The sequence below is a fragment of the Ascaphus truei genome, chromosome 1 (assembly GCF_040206685.1).
Source record: "Ascaphus truei isolate aAscTru1 chromosome 1, aAscTru1.hap1, whole genome shotgun sequence".
Classification (NCBI taxonomy): Eukaryota; Metazoa; Chordata; class Amphibia; order Anura; family Ascaphidae; genus Ascaphus; species Ascaphus truei.
The window spans coordinates 473868559-473887754 of record NC_134483.1 but is presented as its reverse complement, the minus strand read 5'-3'; the positions used below and the strand labels follow the sequence as shown (position 1 = coordinate 473887754).

Below are 19196 nucleotides of genomic sequence, written 5' to 3'. Positions count from 1 at the left end.
GCATGGAATTATAAACAAACTTTTGTTCATTTAAGTTCAGTTGAGTTCTTCTCCGTGTCATGAAATGGGGTGTGTTGGAAAGATGTGCACTTCCGGAAAACAAAATGAAGGCCGCTGTAATGACAACTTCTTACACACTTCATTACGCCTCCTTTTTTTTGTCCTTTTGGACAATTCTCCACAGGGGGCAGTAATCCATTTCCACGCAAAATGGCAAATGCATAAGGCATGACATCCAAAAGGACAAGCAACTTTTGGCGATCAAAGACCGCTTTATTATATTCAGAAATAATAAAGAAACGTAGACTTGAAACAAACCCAGTGGCTAATATGTGCTACATTGCATTGTGTAAGGCATTTTGGTTATTCAGTACTGCAACAAAAACAAACACTAATCTTTCATGAAACCCTCGCTAGAAAATAATAATGGGCAAATGGTAAGACTGCATTTAATATAATTTGTACTGAATAAATGATACAATAGACCGCTTTAGAAGGTCGTAAGAAAATTTTAACCACTCCAATAAATAACAGCACTAAGGCTACTCAACAGGGGCTTCATTTTGTGTTTTTTTTTATTGTTTGTTTTTACAACAAAATGAAGATAGTATGGAAAGTGAAAGACTATTGTTAAATTGGCAATATGCTTGGGAAAGTTTAGTGCAATAAACCATAATACAAAAAGGTATAGAGAGGCACTCAATGTCAAAAATGATTACAAAGACAAGGAGAATAAATCTTGGTGTGGGCTAACCTATCAATGCCCCTATGTTCCAAATAGAGGCCTATAGTAGGATAATATGGAAAAAGATTGAGGCACACAAGTAATTATGCAAAACTGCTGTGGTTTACTGCATAGTAGTAATAGGCAGAACTAAAGTAACGTTTCGGGGACACAGCCCCTTCCTCAGACAAAAGCCGACGAAGGGGCTGTGTCCCCGAAACGTTACTTTAGTTCTGCTTATTACTACTATGCAGTAAACCACAGCAATTTTCGCATCATTACTTGGGTGCCGCCATCTTTTTTCCATATTATATATATTGACCAAGTGTTACTTGGGATTACCACCCACTCATCCACATTATAAGGGGACTTCATATGGAATGTCCTCTTGGAGCTAGTGTAACAGGGACTACATGTGTGGTTTTGTTCATGTACACAAGATTACCCATGCCTTTAAAAATGAAAAAAAAAATGGTTACACAGCCTGTAAAATTAGAATTGCACACACCTTGTAGAAAATAAACATTTTTTTTTCTTCACAGAAAACAAATAAATAAATAAATATTTTTCGTTAAGATCGACAGAATATTTTCCAATATATGAAGCAGCCACCTTAATTTTAAACACAGAAGGATCATCTGGACATTTTCTCTAGTGCAGGAGTGGCCAACTCCAGTCCTTATGGGCCACCAACAGGTCAAGTTTTCAGGATTTCCCTGCTTCAACACAGGTGGCTCAATTAGTGGCTCAGTCATTGACTGAGCCAACTGAGCTGAAGCGGGGATACTCAGAAAACCTGACGGTGGCCCTTGAGAACTGGAGTTGGCCACTCCGCACTAGTGCATTTTAGTACAGTTAGCTGTAGTACAGTTGTGAACACATTCAATGCAGTGTCAGCCTACCTTTGTATTGAAGTCTAGAGCATTCTGGGATGTCTTGTATAACTCCGGATACTTTAGCATGTTTTCTTTTCGACAGGATCTCTCAAATATCCCAAGAGTTAGAGGAGGAAGCGCCGTAAACATCTTTACAAAAAAAATTAAAAAATTATGCACGATTCCAAATTTAAAATTAAATCAAATCTATATTTTGTGGAATGCAAAAACAAAAACCCCTTATAAATACCTACCACGTTGTAAAGACCTATGCACCATCTCTCAAAAAGAATTTGTCCAGAAAAGCCATTCACAAAGGCAAACCAGATCTGAAAAATAAACAAATATGCATTTTTGAAAAACATCCCAGCTATTGTAACCATAAAGGTGCATTATAGGGTGTCGATAATATATTTTTTTAATGTTAGGTTTTTCTTAATAGGAAAAAAAAAGTGTAGCCGAGTTGCATGGAAATTCTGAAGTACACATTTATTTGCAGCAACCAACAAAAAAAACATAACCTTGCAGGGAAACAATCCCCTTTGTCAGTTTCTGAGATACTTATAGTTTTTAGTGCGCATGCACGTCCTTTTAAATATTTGTTGTTTTTATTAAAGATGGTGCCTGCAGTAATCCAATTAGAAGCAGCGATGTCATCAATTGCAGCTTCCTTGGCCCACTGGAGGCACCTGGGGAACTCAAATAGCACGATTTCGCTCAGGTGAATTTCCTAGTTAAAAAAAAAAAAAAAAAACAGCTCTGTGTGTGTGTCCGGAATTGCTGCTTTAAACCACCACAACGTCCTGAAACTACAACTCTACAGAACATTAAGAATGCCAGCAACGTGCATTTTTCAGCACTTGGCCAAATATTTTTTTTTAGCTGCATAGTTTTGTGAAGCATTCAAGAAACGCAAGCATTCACAAAATCAATATGCAGACATATAAGGACAGAGACCGAGCACCTCAAAAAGTAGGATATTCTTTTCTCATCTACTCCTGCGATACTCGCATTGGGCCATATTTAGCGTTAAGTTCTTCTGTGTAGGACTCCTGCCGTGCTGGAAAACATATCCTGGTCGATCAAGTGAATGGGCCATTAGAGGCCATATTTACTAAGCCATGTTACACCACTAGACACCTTCTGATCGGAAATGGGCTATAAGAGGTGCTGGAAGGTGTCTTGTGGAGTAGCACTGCTCGGCAAATACTCTAAGGTGCTAAATGTATTCCTGTACATCTGCAACGGAACCAAACACAGCTACCAAAATATAAACAAAGAGGAAATTGTTATTTTGCAAAATAGCTAGTAAAGTGCCTGCACTTTGGCTGGTTTCTTTCTTTGGTTTTTCATTACATAACAAAATTATATCCCAACTGTGCATCTTCTATGACAGAATCACAACACGTCACAACCCTCCTCCTGAAGCCGTTCATAAACATAATGGAGGCAACTCATATCTCCGTCAGACTGTACAGTAAGTGAATTCCTTAACTTTCAGGTAAGCTACAAGGTTATGTTGATATATTTTTCCAATATATTCTGCTTTTGCTTTCTGCACTGATATTTTTTATTAAGAACAAGATCAAAACTTTTTCAGATACTGTGGACATCTATATTTCAAATAGTAAGAAAACTAACAGGTCACAAGCTTTTCCAGCAGTGCAAGGATTTAAGACGCGAGAGAGAAAAAGCTCCCCCCTCTGAGATGCTAGAAGTGCATGACATTCAATACAAATGAATTTTAGAAACAATGTCCCAGACTGTGTCACACTGAATGCTTCATTTAACCTCATTACAGAAGAATGAATTGCTACAAATTCACCATTTATCAATATGTACCCAGGCTGGATTGCAGAAGAATAGTTCCTTTGGACACACCAGCTCTTTTAACGTGCACAACAGCTCTGCCTGCCCCCCCCGCCCCCCAATGGCTATATCTTGGGATGTAAAAGAAAAATAACCTATCATTTGAATTATAGATCATATGAAACAATTTGTTGTCATTGTTGGCTCTCAAAAACAATATTAAAGTAAGAAAAAAATGGCAGCATGGGAACAGGCTTGTCAATTTTATAGGAAAATACACACTCTGAACAATGTGTTTATTTGAAGAATAAAATGACCTCAGAAAGTGTGGCTGTTTTGAGTGACATTACTAAATTCAAGTTTAATAGAAAACCGGTGAGTTTTCTTAGAAAGCTATTTGATTACGCCTTGGTATTCCTTGCACTGCAGTTCCAACCAGATAGTCCCCTACGCAAAATTGCTTTCAGAAGGGACTAAACCTAGCTTAACTAAACTCCGATAAACTTGAGTTAATATCGCATCTAATTAAAAATAAAAACGTGGTTTTAACTCACAAATATCCCATTGTTAACCATCATTCCTATCTACATAAAACCTGTCAGTATTACAAAAAAATGAAGGTAAAGGTTGAGATGAATAATGCATAAAGCTTAAAATAGTTGTGAAATCTCGCTTGAGGGGAATGCAATAGGATTTCTTAAAAAACCCATAACAAAAAATGTAATAGCAAGTTTTGACATTTGTTTAAGAGAGAAGCATGAAGTATTCAGCTCGGAGGACATGGTAATAAATAAACATATTAGAAGTTAGGACTTAAAATATCAACTTTACTAGACCAAAAAGGACAACTAGGACAATGTACAGACCGCGTAGACTACTGGAGGAGATCATCCTCAAATACCTAGCCTCTGCTCCAGCAACCAACACCGATGTTTCCTCACTTTCTAAAACCTACTGTAGAGTACAACTGGGATAGGAATGTGGTAGACCAACAGCTGGTTCTCCTCTGATCTACTAATAATCAAATGCAAAAATAGGAAACTTGAGTGCACCCGGTGGAAGCATTAGAGGACAACAAGACCCACCTGAGGTTATAAAGCAAGATGATTATGCTTTCCAAGGCAGCCTACCTGGCAACAGAGATGGAAGCTGCAGATACATTTTTTTTAAATAGCTGCCACTCTGACCAATCCCAGCTGCCTCAGGAATCAATAAGAACCAAACAAGGACCTCTGAACAGTTCAAACAACATTTCCACTCTAAGATCTAGAATATAAGAGAGGGACTGAAGGTGATCACTGGGAACAACACAAGCTTGGATTACACACCCAGCAACACAAGGTTCCCTCGATTTTCTAATATCTCCCACAGAGAATTAGATGACACCAACAACATGTGACATAGATCCCAGCCCATCCTGGTTTGTTAAAGTCTCAGAAGAAATACTCAGCACCACAATAATCAGGATTGTCACCCAATTAATATATCAGGGCAAATTATAGGATACAAACAAGGGGTCTGAAAAAGCACTACTACCACACTAATAGTAACCATAATATACACCCGTAAAATACTAGGCGGTGCTCCCTGGAGTGAAAGTAAACACTATAAACACAAGAAAAAGTAGTAGGTTCCACAAGACAAGACCAACAAGAACTCCAAGATGGTACACTCTTAAGAGTGGGTACAAAATAATTATTTATTAAATAGACAATCGACGAGGAAAGCACTGACAAACAAATATAAAAACACTAAAAACATTTAGTGGACCATCTCTGTCACAGTGTAGACATGATGGTACAGACAAAATGAATGTGGGTAAGTAGAGTAATGGCATATAAATATAAGTCTGGTATCTGCCCACAGTGTGACTGCACTGACTACCATCAAAAATAGATCACATGGCTAAACCAGATAACAAGACACTCTGATCCAGCTACAGGCACAGCTAATAATGAGCAACAGCAAATCAAAACATAAGAAATATGATACAAGCAAATGACTGCATACTATACTGCACAAAACAAATGCCTTCATAAAGATGACAATACAGAGTCAAAAGGTATGCAGGAGACATACAATGAAACCTCTGACCTACAACACAATCTCACCTCTGTACATACCCAAAGCAAGTTAGTTAATGATGTCAATTACAAATCAATAGTATAGCTGCAGGTGAACAGTGGGTAAATAGAGGAGCAGCAGGGTATAAATTAAACTCCCAGAGTGATATACGATAGTAATGTAACCAAATGGAAACACACGTCTGACCCAAATAGATACATGTAGCTAAATAGAAGATCCTGAAAAGTAGCAATGTAATAATAATTATTATTATTATTATTTTCTTGTATAGCGCTGATAGTTTTATGTAGCGCTTTACAGAGACATTTTGCAGGCACAGGTCCCTGCCCCATGGAGCTTACAATCTATGTTTTTGGTGCCTGAGGCACAGGGAGATAAAGTGACTTGCCCAAGGTCACAAGGAGCAGACACTGGGAATTGAACCAGGCTCCCCTGCGACAATCTCAGTGCCAGTCAGTGTCTTTACTCACTGAGCCACTCCTTCTCCCATGTACAATGTATTGTGTCAATGCTCCGAGTGTATTGTAGCAATGAGCGTGGGAACAATCAAATAATGTGTCCCACCACACCCTCCTTCAGGGATAAAACTATCCTGCTCAAGCAACAGAATATCTAATTGACGTACAAAAAAAGTGTTAAACCCACTGCTGCCTTTTTGCTGGGTCCATTTTGTCTGTACCATCAGGTCTCCACTGTGACAGACATGGCCCACTAAATGTTTTTCTTAGTGTTTTTATATTTATTTGTCAGTGCTTTCCTCGTCGATTGTCTATTTAATAAAGAATTATTTTGTACCCACTCTTAAGAGTGCCCCATCTTGGAGTTCTTGGTGGTCTTGTCTTGTGGGACCTACTGTAGTGCCGACGGTTATTCTAACACAAACCAGTGGCAATCGCAGAGGCTACTTTTTGTTATGTGTTTACAAATTACCGATTAACCTGACATCTTCCATAGTCCAAACCATTTTCAAAACAGCGACACCAGACACAGTACTTCATACCTAAACCCGTTCAGGCCCATTTCCAACCTCTCAGTCCCCTTCAAAGTCATAGAAAAGGTGAGAGAGCTCCAACTGCAAGCCGAGGAAGCAACAACATTCTGGCCCAAAACCAGTCACGTTTCAGAAGACTTCATTGCATAATCAACCACATGCTTTTAATGTAATTATTATCTAAACTGCTAAATATACAGGTAAGCTGCTAAATATACAGGTAAACTGTGAAATATACAGGGAAACGATGAAATATACTGTACAGGGAAACTGCTAAATATACAGGGAAACTGCTAAATATACAGGGAAACTGCTAAATATACTGGCAAATTACTGTTGATCCAGACTTTTACCCCTGTGTGCCCATTATGCATCCACTTATGCTGCCATTATTAGCCAATGAGTTAATGTGGAACAACAATTAGAGAATGATTTTGCATTAAAGACAGTAAGAAAATAGAATTTGTTTCCATTTTACATACAGTACTAAGAAGAAAATAGAGAAATACATCTGTAAAGTAAACATTTGCCCAAGAAACTGGTTATAGTAATATGATGCTTAAGGCAGCACTCTTGCTAATTTAGGCCACAGATTATTTATGTATGCCAATACAATTATAAACATTGAAATAATTCATATTCATTATTTGCACAATTAAAAGAGGATTACGGTTAGAATTTTCCAAATATATTTTGATGTGCTATTACAGGGCTGGCCAACTCCTATCCTTAAGGGCGACCAACAGGTCAGGTTTTCAGGATATCCCTGCTTCAGCATAGGTGGCTCAATCAGTGGCTCAGTTAAAAACCTGACCTGTTGGTGGCCTACCAGGCCTGAAGTTGGTCTCACCCCTGTGCGATTCCCACTTCATTAAAAAGCAAAAACCTGTAGTCAAGATATTTTGGTCCTAGCAGTCCAGACCTGCTTTAACATTATTTTTTCCCCACTTTGAAGGCACGACAGGGGCGTGGTAGCAAAAGTCTCAAAAACACTTTCCTGATGCAGCATTTCTGCATATTAAATAGCAGCTTACAAATAGTCAACAACTCTCTGCTCCTTGCTCCCACGCCTGATCAGCACAAGAAAACTGAAAGCAGAGATTCAAACCTGGCAGCTGCCTTTGAGGAATACATTCCTTGATGTGCTCTCTGCCTTCACTCATAGTAATGGGGCTTTTAACATCTGCACAACTTGTTTTATTTGGCAAAAGTTGCCTATCTGGGAAATCATCAAAATACCTCGGAATTACATTAAATGTTTTCTTTACTGCTCTAAAGAGACAGTGAAACTTTTTTTTTTTCTAAGCTGAAAGCCAAGAGGATAATTTGCTAAATGTATGTACATTTGAACGATCATAAACTACAATTCCTGTGGAAAGTAGAAATCGCCAGCAGAATTTTACTAAATAGTGAAAATAATGACCTTTTTCACACTGTTCATTTTTTCTCATTAGAAACCTTTAACAGACACGGTTGGTAACGCATAACTGGATTGGTTAGAACGGTTAGTCAGATCTGGCAGCCTGGTGCAAATCAAAAATATATTTTGTCAGCTTAAAAATGTTGACGATTTAGCATTGCCGTTTTGACCATACAATTCTTACTTATCGCACTTTCGTGTTATGTGATGTTATTTGGATGGAACTATATTTTTTAGGTTTCACATACTGTATACAAACTTTTTTTTAAGATTTTTTTTTGAAGAATAAATGTAAAAAAAGAAAAAGAGAGCGAATTCTAAAAATTAATGTTGTATTTTTAAAATGGCTTTTCGATAATTGGTTTTATTAGTTATACAATTTACCCGAAGAACTGTATGTATGCTACATGCATGTACAGTATGTTACGTGCGGTATGTATGTTACTTGCGGTATGTACGATATATAAAATAGATGTAGCCAACAATACCAAACATGTAGTTTCCAGTACTCAATTAAGAAATAATCAAATGGTGATCAAATATGTAAATTTAATACGAAAAAGTATCCATGTATAGCCCTTGTAGGTTTGGGCTATTATTCTGTCCTCCTCCTGTGCAGTAATACCTGGTAAGGGCAGGTTGCCAGGAGTAAATATGGGTTTTCTACCCACACTGTAATTCAGTTGCTCAGAGAAGGTAGTACTCAGGCCTTGTGTCAATCAGAGGCACAGGGGTGGGTCACTGGATCTGTACTAAATGAACTGCCACTTCCTGATTGAGAGAATTCCTCTCCACCTTTGAGAGAGGATAGTCTATTCCAGCAAGCTGCCAGGGCTCTGTCTGGTACGCTTGAGGCACTCCCTCTGGGAGTGGGGAGAAATATTCCTCTTACTCCACAAGGGAGTAAGAGAAGAGCAAGAACAGCTTCTAGGGCCCCTGACTAGGAGTGGTGTCCAGGGACATCCTTAAGGTGACAACCTTTGATTGCTGTGTGCTATGACAGACTGTGCTGAATCGAGAAGGACCAATAAAGACCATCTGCTTTTATCTATACCTCCTGCCTGAGAGTGGAGTATATTGGGAGGAGGGGGGACATAACTTTTTTGCAGATACTTCACCCCACACAACTGGGGGCTGCACAAGATGGAGGCGCTACACCAGTAAGAAGAATTTGGCCACAGCCCCCGAAGCCTGTCCTGTTATCCCCCATGCCATTGCGAGAGACTCAGGGCCCCCTGTTACCAGCAGGTATGCACCAACAAGACCCATGTAACCAGCGTGCTATTTCCTTAGGAGACCCTATGTGAGATTGGGTAGGGGAAACAGGGTTACATATACACAAGAATATACAAAATGATAGATGCGGGATTAAAGGGAGGTACTGATTACTCCAGGTGTAAATGACACCTAAGGGGGAAATAGGTGCAATGGAGGATAAGGAAAGGGAAAAACAAGGGGAGGGAAAAGAAAAGTAGGGGGGTGGGCCCTCCATTGCACCCCTTCCCCCCTTAAGTGTCATTTACACCTGGATTAATCAGTACCTCCCTTTACTCCCGCATCTTTCATTGTGTATATTCTTAAGTATGGATACTTTTTCGTATTAAATGTACTTATTTGATCATCATTTGATTATTCCTTAATTGAGTGCTGGGAACTACGTGTTTGGTATTGTTGTTTGGGAGGGTTGAGGGCCCCCCTTGTTCCCGCTGCACCACATTTGCACTTTTTTCATTTGATTTTTACAGATTGAGTGCTGTCTACTCCTTGTATCTTGTTGACAGATGTAGCCAACATTCTTGCTACCTGTGGCGTGCTGCAGCAGATGCTGAAGGAACAGAGGGCACAAACGGATTTGAAATAACTAACTCATTTATTGAGCCAAACAACGTTTCGGCCTTACTGGTCTTTATCAAGTGACATAGTGGCGTTCTGCAGCAAGACATACACAACGAATCAGCGGGATAATTGCCCATTGTTTTGAATCAGCCGCATGCGAGAACAGGGCAGGGTTATCACATTATTTCACTCACGGTAGCACACCTTGGGCTGCCATAATGTTGGCCACGTGTGTGTCAATCAACTGGATCATGGAGAGTAATCAAGTTACAATGCACGACCCAGGCCATTTACGACAATACAGTCTGAGTGCGGCCATGTTGTTCTCCACACATGGACGGACGGGACGGATGGGATGGACACTTTAGTAGAGTAACAAGCAATGTAGCTCATCAAACTTGTGGACACTCTCTCGGCTTCTTTAAAAGCAGACCACTTCCAGGTGTGAGCAGTAGGGTATACTGTAACAGTGGAGCTATCTGGCATCTGAGATAGTTCAATGCTAGAGCTGCTGCCCTGAATAGCAGAGGTTGTGGGGTCTGATCCAGTTGGGCCTGACACACAAGGGGCCATAGGTTTGTCAGCGTAGGTCTTATGGAAATCTTTTAGGAAGTGTGGGGGTGCGAGTCATTTAAATATACTTTGCATATAAAATTAGCATATCTCCCAGGTATCTACGGTGTGTTCCTTATTCAGCACAAGCATTCTCCATATGTTATTTGGAGAGAGGTTTGAGGAGATATATAGTGCTTGGGACTCTACCAAAATCGGGTTCTCTCCCTTCCCACTGCCTTGTGTTGGCTTAACATGACACATGTTACGCATGTAGGTAAGACAGTCATGTTAAGACCACACAAGGCAGTGCTATATTAACATGGTGTCAAGCCTATTCTAATGTGATAAGGTTGTTCTTTTTGCATATAATTAGCTTAGTGGATACCCTTTAAACAACGGAAAATAACATATGTTACCTATTTACATAACGTCACGTTATGTGCTCTGATTTAACAAAGCTTTGTGCATCTGGGCCAATGAGTCCTTCGTTTGAAGAGCTTACAATCTGATTTTTGATGCTTACGGCACAGGGAGCAAAAGAAACTTCTATAAACTCACAAGGACACTGGGATTTAAAATTAGGTTCCCCTACTTCAAAGGCAATGTTCGTACCACTTCAAAAGTACCTAATGTTTTTGTTTTCCATGTCTTTGATACAGAAATTAGATTATTTTTATTACACGTTTTTAACTTGGATTGTGCAAACAGTGCTACAGATCGTGATCCAGCATAAACAAAAGAAGATTAGGTTTTAGGAAAACTAAAGACTACTTACTGAGAAATAAACAAGAATTGATACTTAAGGCCGCAACCATACCGCGTGCGACCGCGCGGTGCAAACAGGCCAAACCTCTGAGGCAGGCCATAGAGTGGGTGACCGCGCATGCGCGATGAAGCGCGCCGGCATTTTCAGCCGCCAAAAAAAAATGTTTGTTTCATGCAGCAGCCAAGTCAAGTGAGCAGTTCAGTCAATGAGGGTGAACTGCGCACGTGACGTCACGGCCACGCTTCCCCATCGCTGTGGATCACATGCCACAGATCACTCGGCCGACAACCACGCGTAATGCCATGCGCTCTGTCGCACGCTCACTATATCCGAGGTCTTACACAGTAATCACCACCAATAAACAATACATTTTTATTTTATGTCACCTGAACTTATGGCATACTTTTTCCATCATTGGGAACCCTCCAATTTAGGAGAGGTTTAATGGGAAGCCCCAATTTTAAGTGCAAGTGCATCATCAAGGGATTGCCTTCTCATAGTCATGTCAGCAAAACACATCTAGAAGCCAATTTGACATTCCTTTGCACAAACACATTGATGGTGAATTTACATGAAAATTGTGGGATTTCCATTTATGAGAAATCAGTGATTTTCTCTGACACTCCTCTGGGGATTAAAAAATGAATACATTCTATTTCAGAGACAAAAAGTGTCTACTGGGGAACTAATGAACAATGGAGAGATGACGGAAACGTAAAACGTGTGTAAAAACTATACATCAGCAAGGACGATAACAACCACTTAAACAAAATCACTGAAAAGTCCAAACAATGTAAAATATATACAAAACCAGAGCCCCCTGGAAAAACAATAGGAGCATTCATACATTCCAAAACCCTTCCCAGTTTAAATAATGCTTACATTTTTTTTTTAAATAAAGAGGTAGTCTCCCTTGACTTCCTCTTGTTTTAAACATACGGGTCCCAGAAGCGCAATTGTGTTTATATCAGCTCCGTGGACCTTGCTTCCCGAGATACTTATGGAAGAAGGTACCGCCAATACCTTATGGTGGCTTAAATCCCCTCCGTCACGCGGGTCAATAGGAAGGTGCAATGGATGACGTTATGGCTTTCTATTGGCCTGCGTGATGTCGAAGATTTAATCCTCCATTTTATTTCCTCTGGAGAAGACAGTCCTGGAGTCACTGCACCCGGTAAGTATCTCGGGAAGCAAGGGTGAAATTAACATGTCCTATCTACAGTGTGTACATTATTTTATTTTTTTAATTAACAGGCGGAACTCTGCCTTTAAGGTACAGACGAGACAACGAGTATTCTAAAACTTGCCTTAAACTAGCCAGGTACATGCTGGGTACATGCTGACACATTTCAGTGACATTTCTGCAGAGACTAATGGCCCATCGGATTAACACAGCAGGCGTCCCTGGCAGTCCCATTCAGTTTGAATGGGACTGCCATGGACCCCCGCTGTTAATCCGATGGGCCATTAGTCTCTGCAGAAATGTCACTGAAATGTTTCAGCATGTACCCAGCATGTACCTGGGTCTTGTTGATGATTGCCACTGGTTTGTTTTAGAATAACCGTCAGCAATACAGTATAGCTTTGTCAAAACTTGGTTACACGGTAAATACAGTATGAACACATTTATGAAACGATGTAAAAATATTCCCACTTACCTCAATGATGTACAGCACTATGTTCTTGTAGAAGCAGTACAGGATACACTTTGAAACTCTATTGTAGTTCCAAGCACCATGAACCAGTAGTAAGTTTTTCAGATACTTAAACTGTATAAAATACAAAATACAGTATGTCAATTTAGTTTGAGCGATGTGTGTGTGTGTGTGTGTGTGTGTGTGTGTGTGTGTGTGTGTGTATATATATATATTTTTTAATATGGTTAAAAAAATAAAATAATAAATAAGACTACCTGTGCTATGGAGTAGTCAGAAGTATTGGCAGCTTGCAGTCCTTCATTCCCACTTATACCCACACCGACATGTGCAGTCTGAATCATGCTCACATCGTTCGCTCCATCACCAATAGCAAGTGTGATAACTTTCACTTGTTTTTTGACCATATCTACAACCTCCGATTTCTGAAGAGGAGACACCCTTTAATTCAGGGGGGAAAAAGAGGAAAGGATAAAAACCGTACAGTGAAATCTAATCAGTATTGTATGTTCTCTTTAAAATACGGTGATAATAATAATGTGTCACTGAGCCCAGTTAAAACATCATTTTGTACTACATGTTGGATTACAGGGGAAGCCCATCCAATTTCAATTGAGAAAGGACTGCATAGAATATGAATGTGCCATGTGATAATGTTCTTTACCAGTCGCTTTAAATCTAGAATGATTTCTGACAGCGAGTCCTCTAACATTTATTGACACGAAAACATTTGGAATGTGATTTTATTTTGCATGCGAAGCACGATTAAGAAATCAACAACAGAGCCATTTGATTTTATTAAGATAGGCTCATGTGCTTAACAACCAATCCAAGGAGATGGTCCTGGGAAAAGCCAGTGCCAGCTATGGCAAGTTCCTGTGTGTAAATTGAACGTACTGTGTATAACCTCTATTCATTTAATGTAACCATGTGTTATTATTAACTCTGTGCCCAGGACATCCTTGAAAACGAGAGAGCACTCTCAATGTATTATTTCCTGGTAAAATATTTATTATAAATAAAATATTTCCCTTTAAAAAAAAAAAAAATGTAAAACGTTCTCATTACCTTTGTACTATAAAAAAAATAATGTAATATAACAAAATGGGGATTTAATAAACAAGCAAAATGCCAACTAGTGCACTGTACAACAAGAAAGCACTGAACAACTGAAGTTTAAAAGGAAGGACCCCATACCCTAACAAAAATCATCTTCTCTCCTCAGGTAATATCCCATATCTGAATCCTGTCTGCTTCAACTGTTAATTGAATTAAGATTTGACACATAGGCAGGGAATACCCTGTGAAGAAAACCATCTGTTCTGAATGTGCCTCAGATGTGCTAATTAAGCAGACAGAACCACACTGTCAGGTGACATTTTAGGCCCATATAAACTGTGTCAGAACAGCTAGTCTGCCTGCAGCACATATCCAAGTGAACAACTGAAGTTTAAAAGAAGTGAAGAAGAAGTGAACACCCCAACTGGCCCTGATTCCTGCATTTGAACTATGCTGGAAAGGAGGAAATCATCTATACCAGACGGCATCATTACTGCTATGATGCTGCCTTTACCATTTATATTTGCTGTGACTTCACTTCTTCTCAAATTATGCACTTCTTTTTATCAGCCTCAGTATGTCTTTAACTCTATTCATATATCTCCATCTCTCCTTCCCTCCCCACTTCTCAGTTCACATGAACTCCTTTCTTACCTGTGTCCTCTCACACCACACAGCTATATCCCCTGCACTAAAAAACACCCCTACAAATCATCCTCACACATCCTCTTTCTATCCATGCTTCTCCTCCTTGCTTCTGGGGATATCTCTCCCAATCCTGGTCCCTGCCTTATTCCTACATGCACTCGTCCTCGCCTGCCAATTGCAACCTCTACTCCTTCTGGTGTCAACCCCTCCAACCTCATACCCATCCCCTGCCATCCTCCCTCCTCTCTCCCTTTCTCCTGTGCCCTTTGGAATGCTCGCTCCCTTTCTAACAAGTTCCTCTCTGTACATGACTTTTTTCTCTCTCACTCTCTGCTCCTATTTGCTATAACTGAGACATGGCTCACTCAGTCTGACTCTGCTCTGGAAGCTGCCCTCTCCTATGGCGGCCTTTCCTTCTCCCACACTCCGCGCCCTGATGGCAGGGGTGGAGGCGTGGGGCTCCTGCTCTCCTCTCTCTGCCGTTACCGAACCCTTCCTATTCCTCCATCTCTTGCTTTTCCCTCCTTTGAGGCTCACACTGTCCAGATCTCTCCTCTCCCTGTGGCGGTCATCTATCGCCCACCTACCTCTACTCATCCCCCTTCTGCCTTTCTCTCTCACTTTGAATCCTGTCTCTCTTTCTTTCTCTCCTCAGACTCCCCTGTTCTTCTGCTTGGGGACTTCAATTGCCACATTGATGACCCCTCTCTCCCCTGGGCTTCCCGCTTTCCTTTCTCTAACCTCTTCTTTTGGCCTTCAACAGTGGACTGCAGCCAGCACCCACTAGGATGGCCACTACTTAGACCTGGTTTTCACTAAAAACTTCTCTCTCTCCAATTTCTCCATTTCCCCTTTTCCTCTCTCTGACCATCATCTCATCTCATTCTCTCTATCTCGCTTCTCCCTTTCTCCACCTCCATCTACCCCCCGGTTCTGCAGAAACCTGCGCTCTATTCACTTACCTGACTTTGAGTCCACTTTACGCTCCTCCCTCAGCTCTGCTACAGACCATGACAACCTGGTCAGGAACTACAACTCTGCCTTGTCCTCGTCTCTTGATCTACATGCCCCGCTTTCTCTCTGCCGCACTCGCCGTTCTAACCTAGACCCTGGCTAAATTCCCACACGCACATGCTGCGTTCCTCCACTCGTTCCTCTGAATGCCTCTGGAGGAAGTCTCACACTCTCGCAGACTTCCTTCACTACAAATTTATGCTATCCTGTTTCAACTCTGCCCTAACAAAACAAGCCTACTTTTCTTCACTAATCAACATGCACAAGTCTAACCCACGCCGACTGTTCTCTGTCTTTGATACTCTACTCAAACCACCCTCAGCTGCCTCTCCTTCCTCCATCTCCGCTCAGGACTTTGCTGACTATTTTAAGGAAAAGGTGGAATCCATACGGCAGAACATCCCCTCTGTTTCTTCCTCCCATCCTACACCTCTTCCTAACTCTCCTCCTGCCTTCCTTGACTCTTTTTCCACTGTCTCAGAGGAGAATGTGTCGCTGTTGATCGCCTCTTCTCCCTCTACCACTTGCCCTCTTGACCCCATTCCCTCCCATCTCCTAAAACCTTTTGCTCCTACTATAATCCCTACGCTCACGCACATTTTTAACTCCTCCCTCTGCTCTGGAACCTTTCCATCCTCCTTCAAACATGCAACAGTCATACCATTACTCAAAAACAGCAAGCTTGACCCTACCTGTCTTTCCAACTATCGACCTGTCTCCCTCCTGCCTTTTGCCTCAAAACTCCTTGAACGTCTTGTATTCTCTCGCTTGCTCCATTTTCTCAACACCTATTCTCTCCTAGACCCTCTACAATCTGGCTCCACGGAAACAGCCCTCACTAAAATAACTGACGACCTCCATGCTACCAAAGACAGAGGTCATTACACTCTGTTCATATTACTCGACCTCTCTGCAGCATTGGACACAGTGGACCACCCTCTTCTCCTCCACATTCTCCATACTCTTGGTATTCGGAACAAAGCACTATCCTGGATCTCTTCTTACCTCTCCCATCGTACTTTCAGTGTCTCTTCTGCTAACACCTCCTCCTTCCCTATTGATCTCTCTGTGGGGGTACCCCAGGGCTCTGTCCTGGGACCTCTTCTCTTTTCTCTGTACACACTCTCTCTAGGTGACCTAATAACATCTTTTGGGTTTAATTATCACCTCTATGCCGACGACACACAAATATACTTTTCAACACCCGACCTTACACCTGCTGTACAAACCAAAGTTTCTGAATGTCTCTCTGCTATATCATCCTGGATGGCCCTCCGACGCCTTAAACTCAACATGGCTAAAACAGAGCTCCTCATACTTCCTCCCAAACCAGGCCCTACTACCTCCTTCGACATTACTGTTGGAACTACGATCATTCACCCAGTAGCCCAAGCACGCTGCCTAGGGGTCACACTCGACTCCTCTCTCACATTCAAAACATTTCTAAAACTTGTCGCTTTTTCCTCCGCAATATAACAAAGATACGCCCTTTCCTCTGTTGCTCGACTGCTAAAACTGTGACTCAGGCCCTCATTCTCATGTCGTGATTACTGTAACCTCCTGCTGTCCGGCCTTCCTGCCTCTCACCTGTCTCCCCTACAATCTATCCTAAATGCTGCTGCCAGAATCACTCTACTCTTTCCTAGATCTGTCTCAGAATCTCCCCTCATGAAATCCCTCTCCTGGCTTCCGATCAAATCCCGCATCTCAAACTCCATTCTTCTCCTCACTTTTAAAGCTTTACACTCTTCTGCCCCTCCTTACATCTCAGCCCTAATTTCTCGTTATGCACCATCCAGACTCTTGCGTTCTTCTCAAGGATGTCTTCTTTCTACCCCCTGTGTATCTAAAGCCCTCTCCCGCCTTAAACCCTTTTCACTGACTGCCCCACACCTCTGGAATGCCCTTCCCCTCAGTACCCGACTAGCACCCTCTCTATCCACCTTTAAGACCCACCTTAAGACACACTTGCTTAAAGAAGCATATGAATAGCACTGTGGATATTCTGAACACATGATACATAAAGCTTGGCCCTCTGCAGACGCACTTACCAGAACTCCCTCCTACTGTCTCTGTACGTTCTACCTACCTACCAATTAGACTGTAAGCTCCTCGGGACAGGGACTCCTCTTCCTTAATGTTACTTTTATGTCTAAAGCACTTATTCCCATGATCTGTTATTTATATTATCTGTTATTTATTTGATTACCACATGTATTACTACTGTGAAGCGCTATGTACATTAATGGCGCTATATAAATAAAGACATACAATACAATACAACCTTGCAGTTATAACAATGAGTATGTACAGTAATGTACTATCGCCTTTTAATGCATTTCAATATTTGGTTGAGTTGCTCTCTTATAGGAAGAGGTTACATCTGATTAAGCCTACTGCCAAATCGTTCTAGTTATTGTAAGAGCAGAAGGGCCAGTTGCAATACACCATATATTTTATTAAGAAATGTGAGATTGGAATTCTGAAAAAAAAAAAAAAAAATGTTAAGTTAACCATTTTCTAGAACCCCAGCAATATCACTTATTCCTAAAACCAGTCTGTGTTTTAGGTGATACGAATGTCTCCATTCTACAAAAAGGCAAACCATTCACTAAAATTGTACGTGTTTGCACATTGAATGGTGCACAAAAACAGCAACACAAAGTGTAAGAAATGTTTGGAGTAAATGTACACAACCTTATTTTATCTCAATTGAGAAAAATATGTTTAAAGGAGAAAGCATTTTCACAAATATTCATTCAAAACAGCCATTTTTATAGCTGCCCAAATTAGCACATTAGTCGAGCACTTGCTAACGTATATCAAACCATAGCTGTCTTTATGAGCACAGATGCACCAGCAGCTTGGATTAGGTTCATAGACTCAGAGGTTTCACAGCTCAGAGGAGAATGAGAAGACTACAGTAAATATCTCAAGTGGTTCTCAAGTACCATCAAATTCTATGTTTCTATGTTTGGGTACTTGGGGCACATGCATCAAGTGACGGTAGAGGTTATTGCACCCGTTACGGCATTATCTCCCATTCAAATCAATACAAGTGGACTGTGGAATGGGTGCGTAACCCATAGCAACACTTGCTGCATGTGTTCTTAGAGATGATAAATATGTAGAGATATATTGTCACGCAAAACGACTATACTGTAGAAGTAGAAGTGAAATGTGCATTTGGTCATTTACTTGGAGATCTCGCTGAGAACACACTAGCTTGAAATTCATTAGTTCTACTTAAACATCTGCCTGACATTCATCTAACGAACCTGTTCATTTTGGAAGCCGAAATTCCGCTGGGATTTTAGTTTCCAAGTGCTATTGCCATCAATGATGGACTTTAGTTTATTTTGTATGAACCTTTAAAACCCTATTATTTATTAAAAAAGGGGGAAGGTTGAACATGTTTTGCAGAGTTGGTAGCAGAAAAATCATATGAACAATTATCAGGGTGGAGTTCATCCATAACATGTCTAAGGCAAGGTTTAGTGTAATAATACCGTACTTGCAGATTTCAACCTTACGTAACTACAAAGGTGCAGCGCACTTACTCTCACTAGATAACAAGAGAAGCTAGAAACACATCTTTTGCCTCCAAGACAACTTGTGCACTTCTCAGATTTTGGAAATAAAGCTGCCGAATTAAAAAGAAAATATAGAAAGTCTACGTACTATTCTGTGCCCAAAACACAAAAAAATTAAAAGGATGTCACCTTTCTCACGGCTAAAGATCTTAAAGGCTATAGACAG

At 40.7% G+C, this 19196-nt stretch overlaps 1 protein-coding gene across 6 annotated transcripts in view; it reads right to left on the bottom strand.

The window, feature by feature from the left end:
- Positions 1 to 19196, bottom strand: part of ATP8A1 (ATPase phospholipid transporting 8A1) — a 194740-nt gene that overhangs the window by 48362 nt on the left and 127182 nt on the right. For all 6 annotated transcript variants that reach the window (XM_075567160.1, XM_075567150.1, XM_075567179.1 and 3 more), the window contains 4 exons: positions 12974 to 13157; positions 12720 to 12830; positions 1854 to 1928; positions 1627 to 1749 (listed from right to left, as the gene is read on the bottom strand). In XM_075567160.1, coding sequence (XP_075423275.1) covers positions 1627 to 1749; positions 1854 to 1928; positions 12720 to 12830; positions 12974 to 13157 — 493 coding nt within the window. The remainder of the gene's footprint in view (positions 1 to 1626; positions 1750 to 1853; positions 1929 to 12719; positions 12831 to 12973; positions 13158 to 19196) is intronic.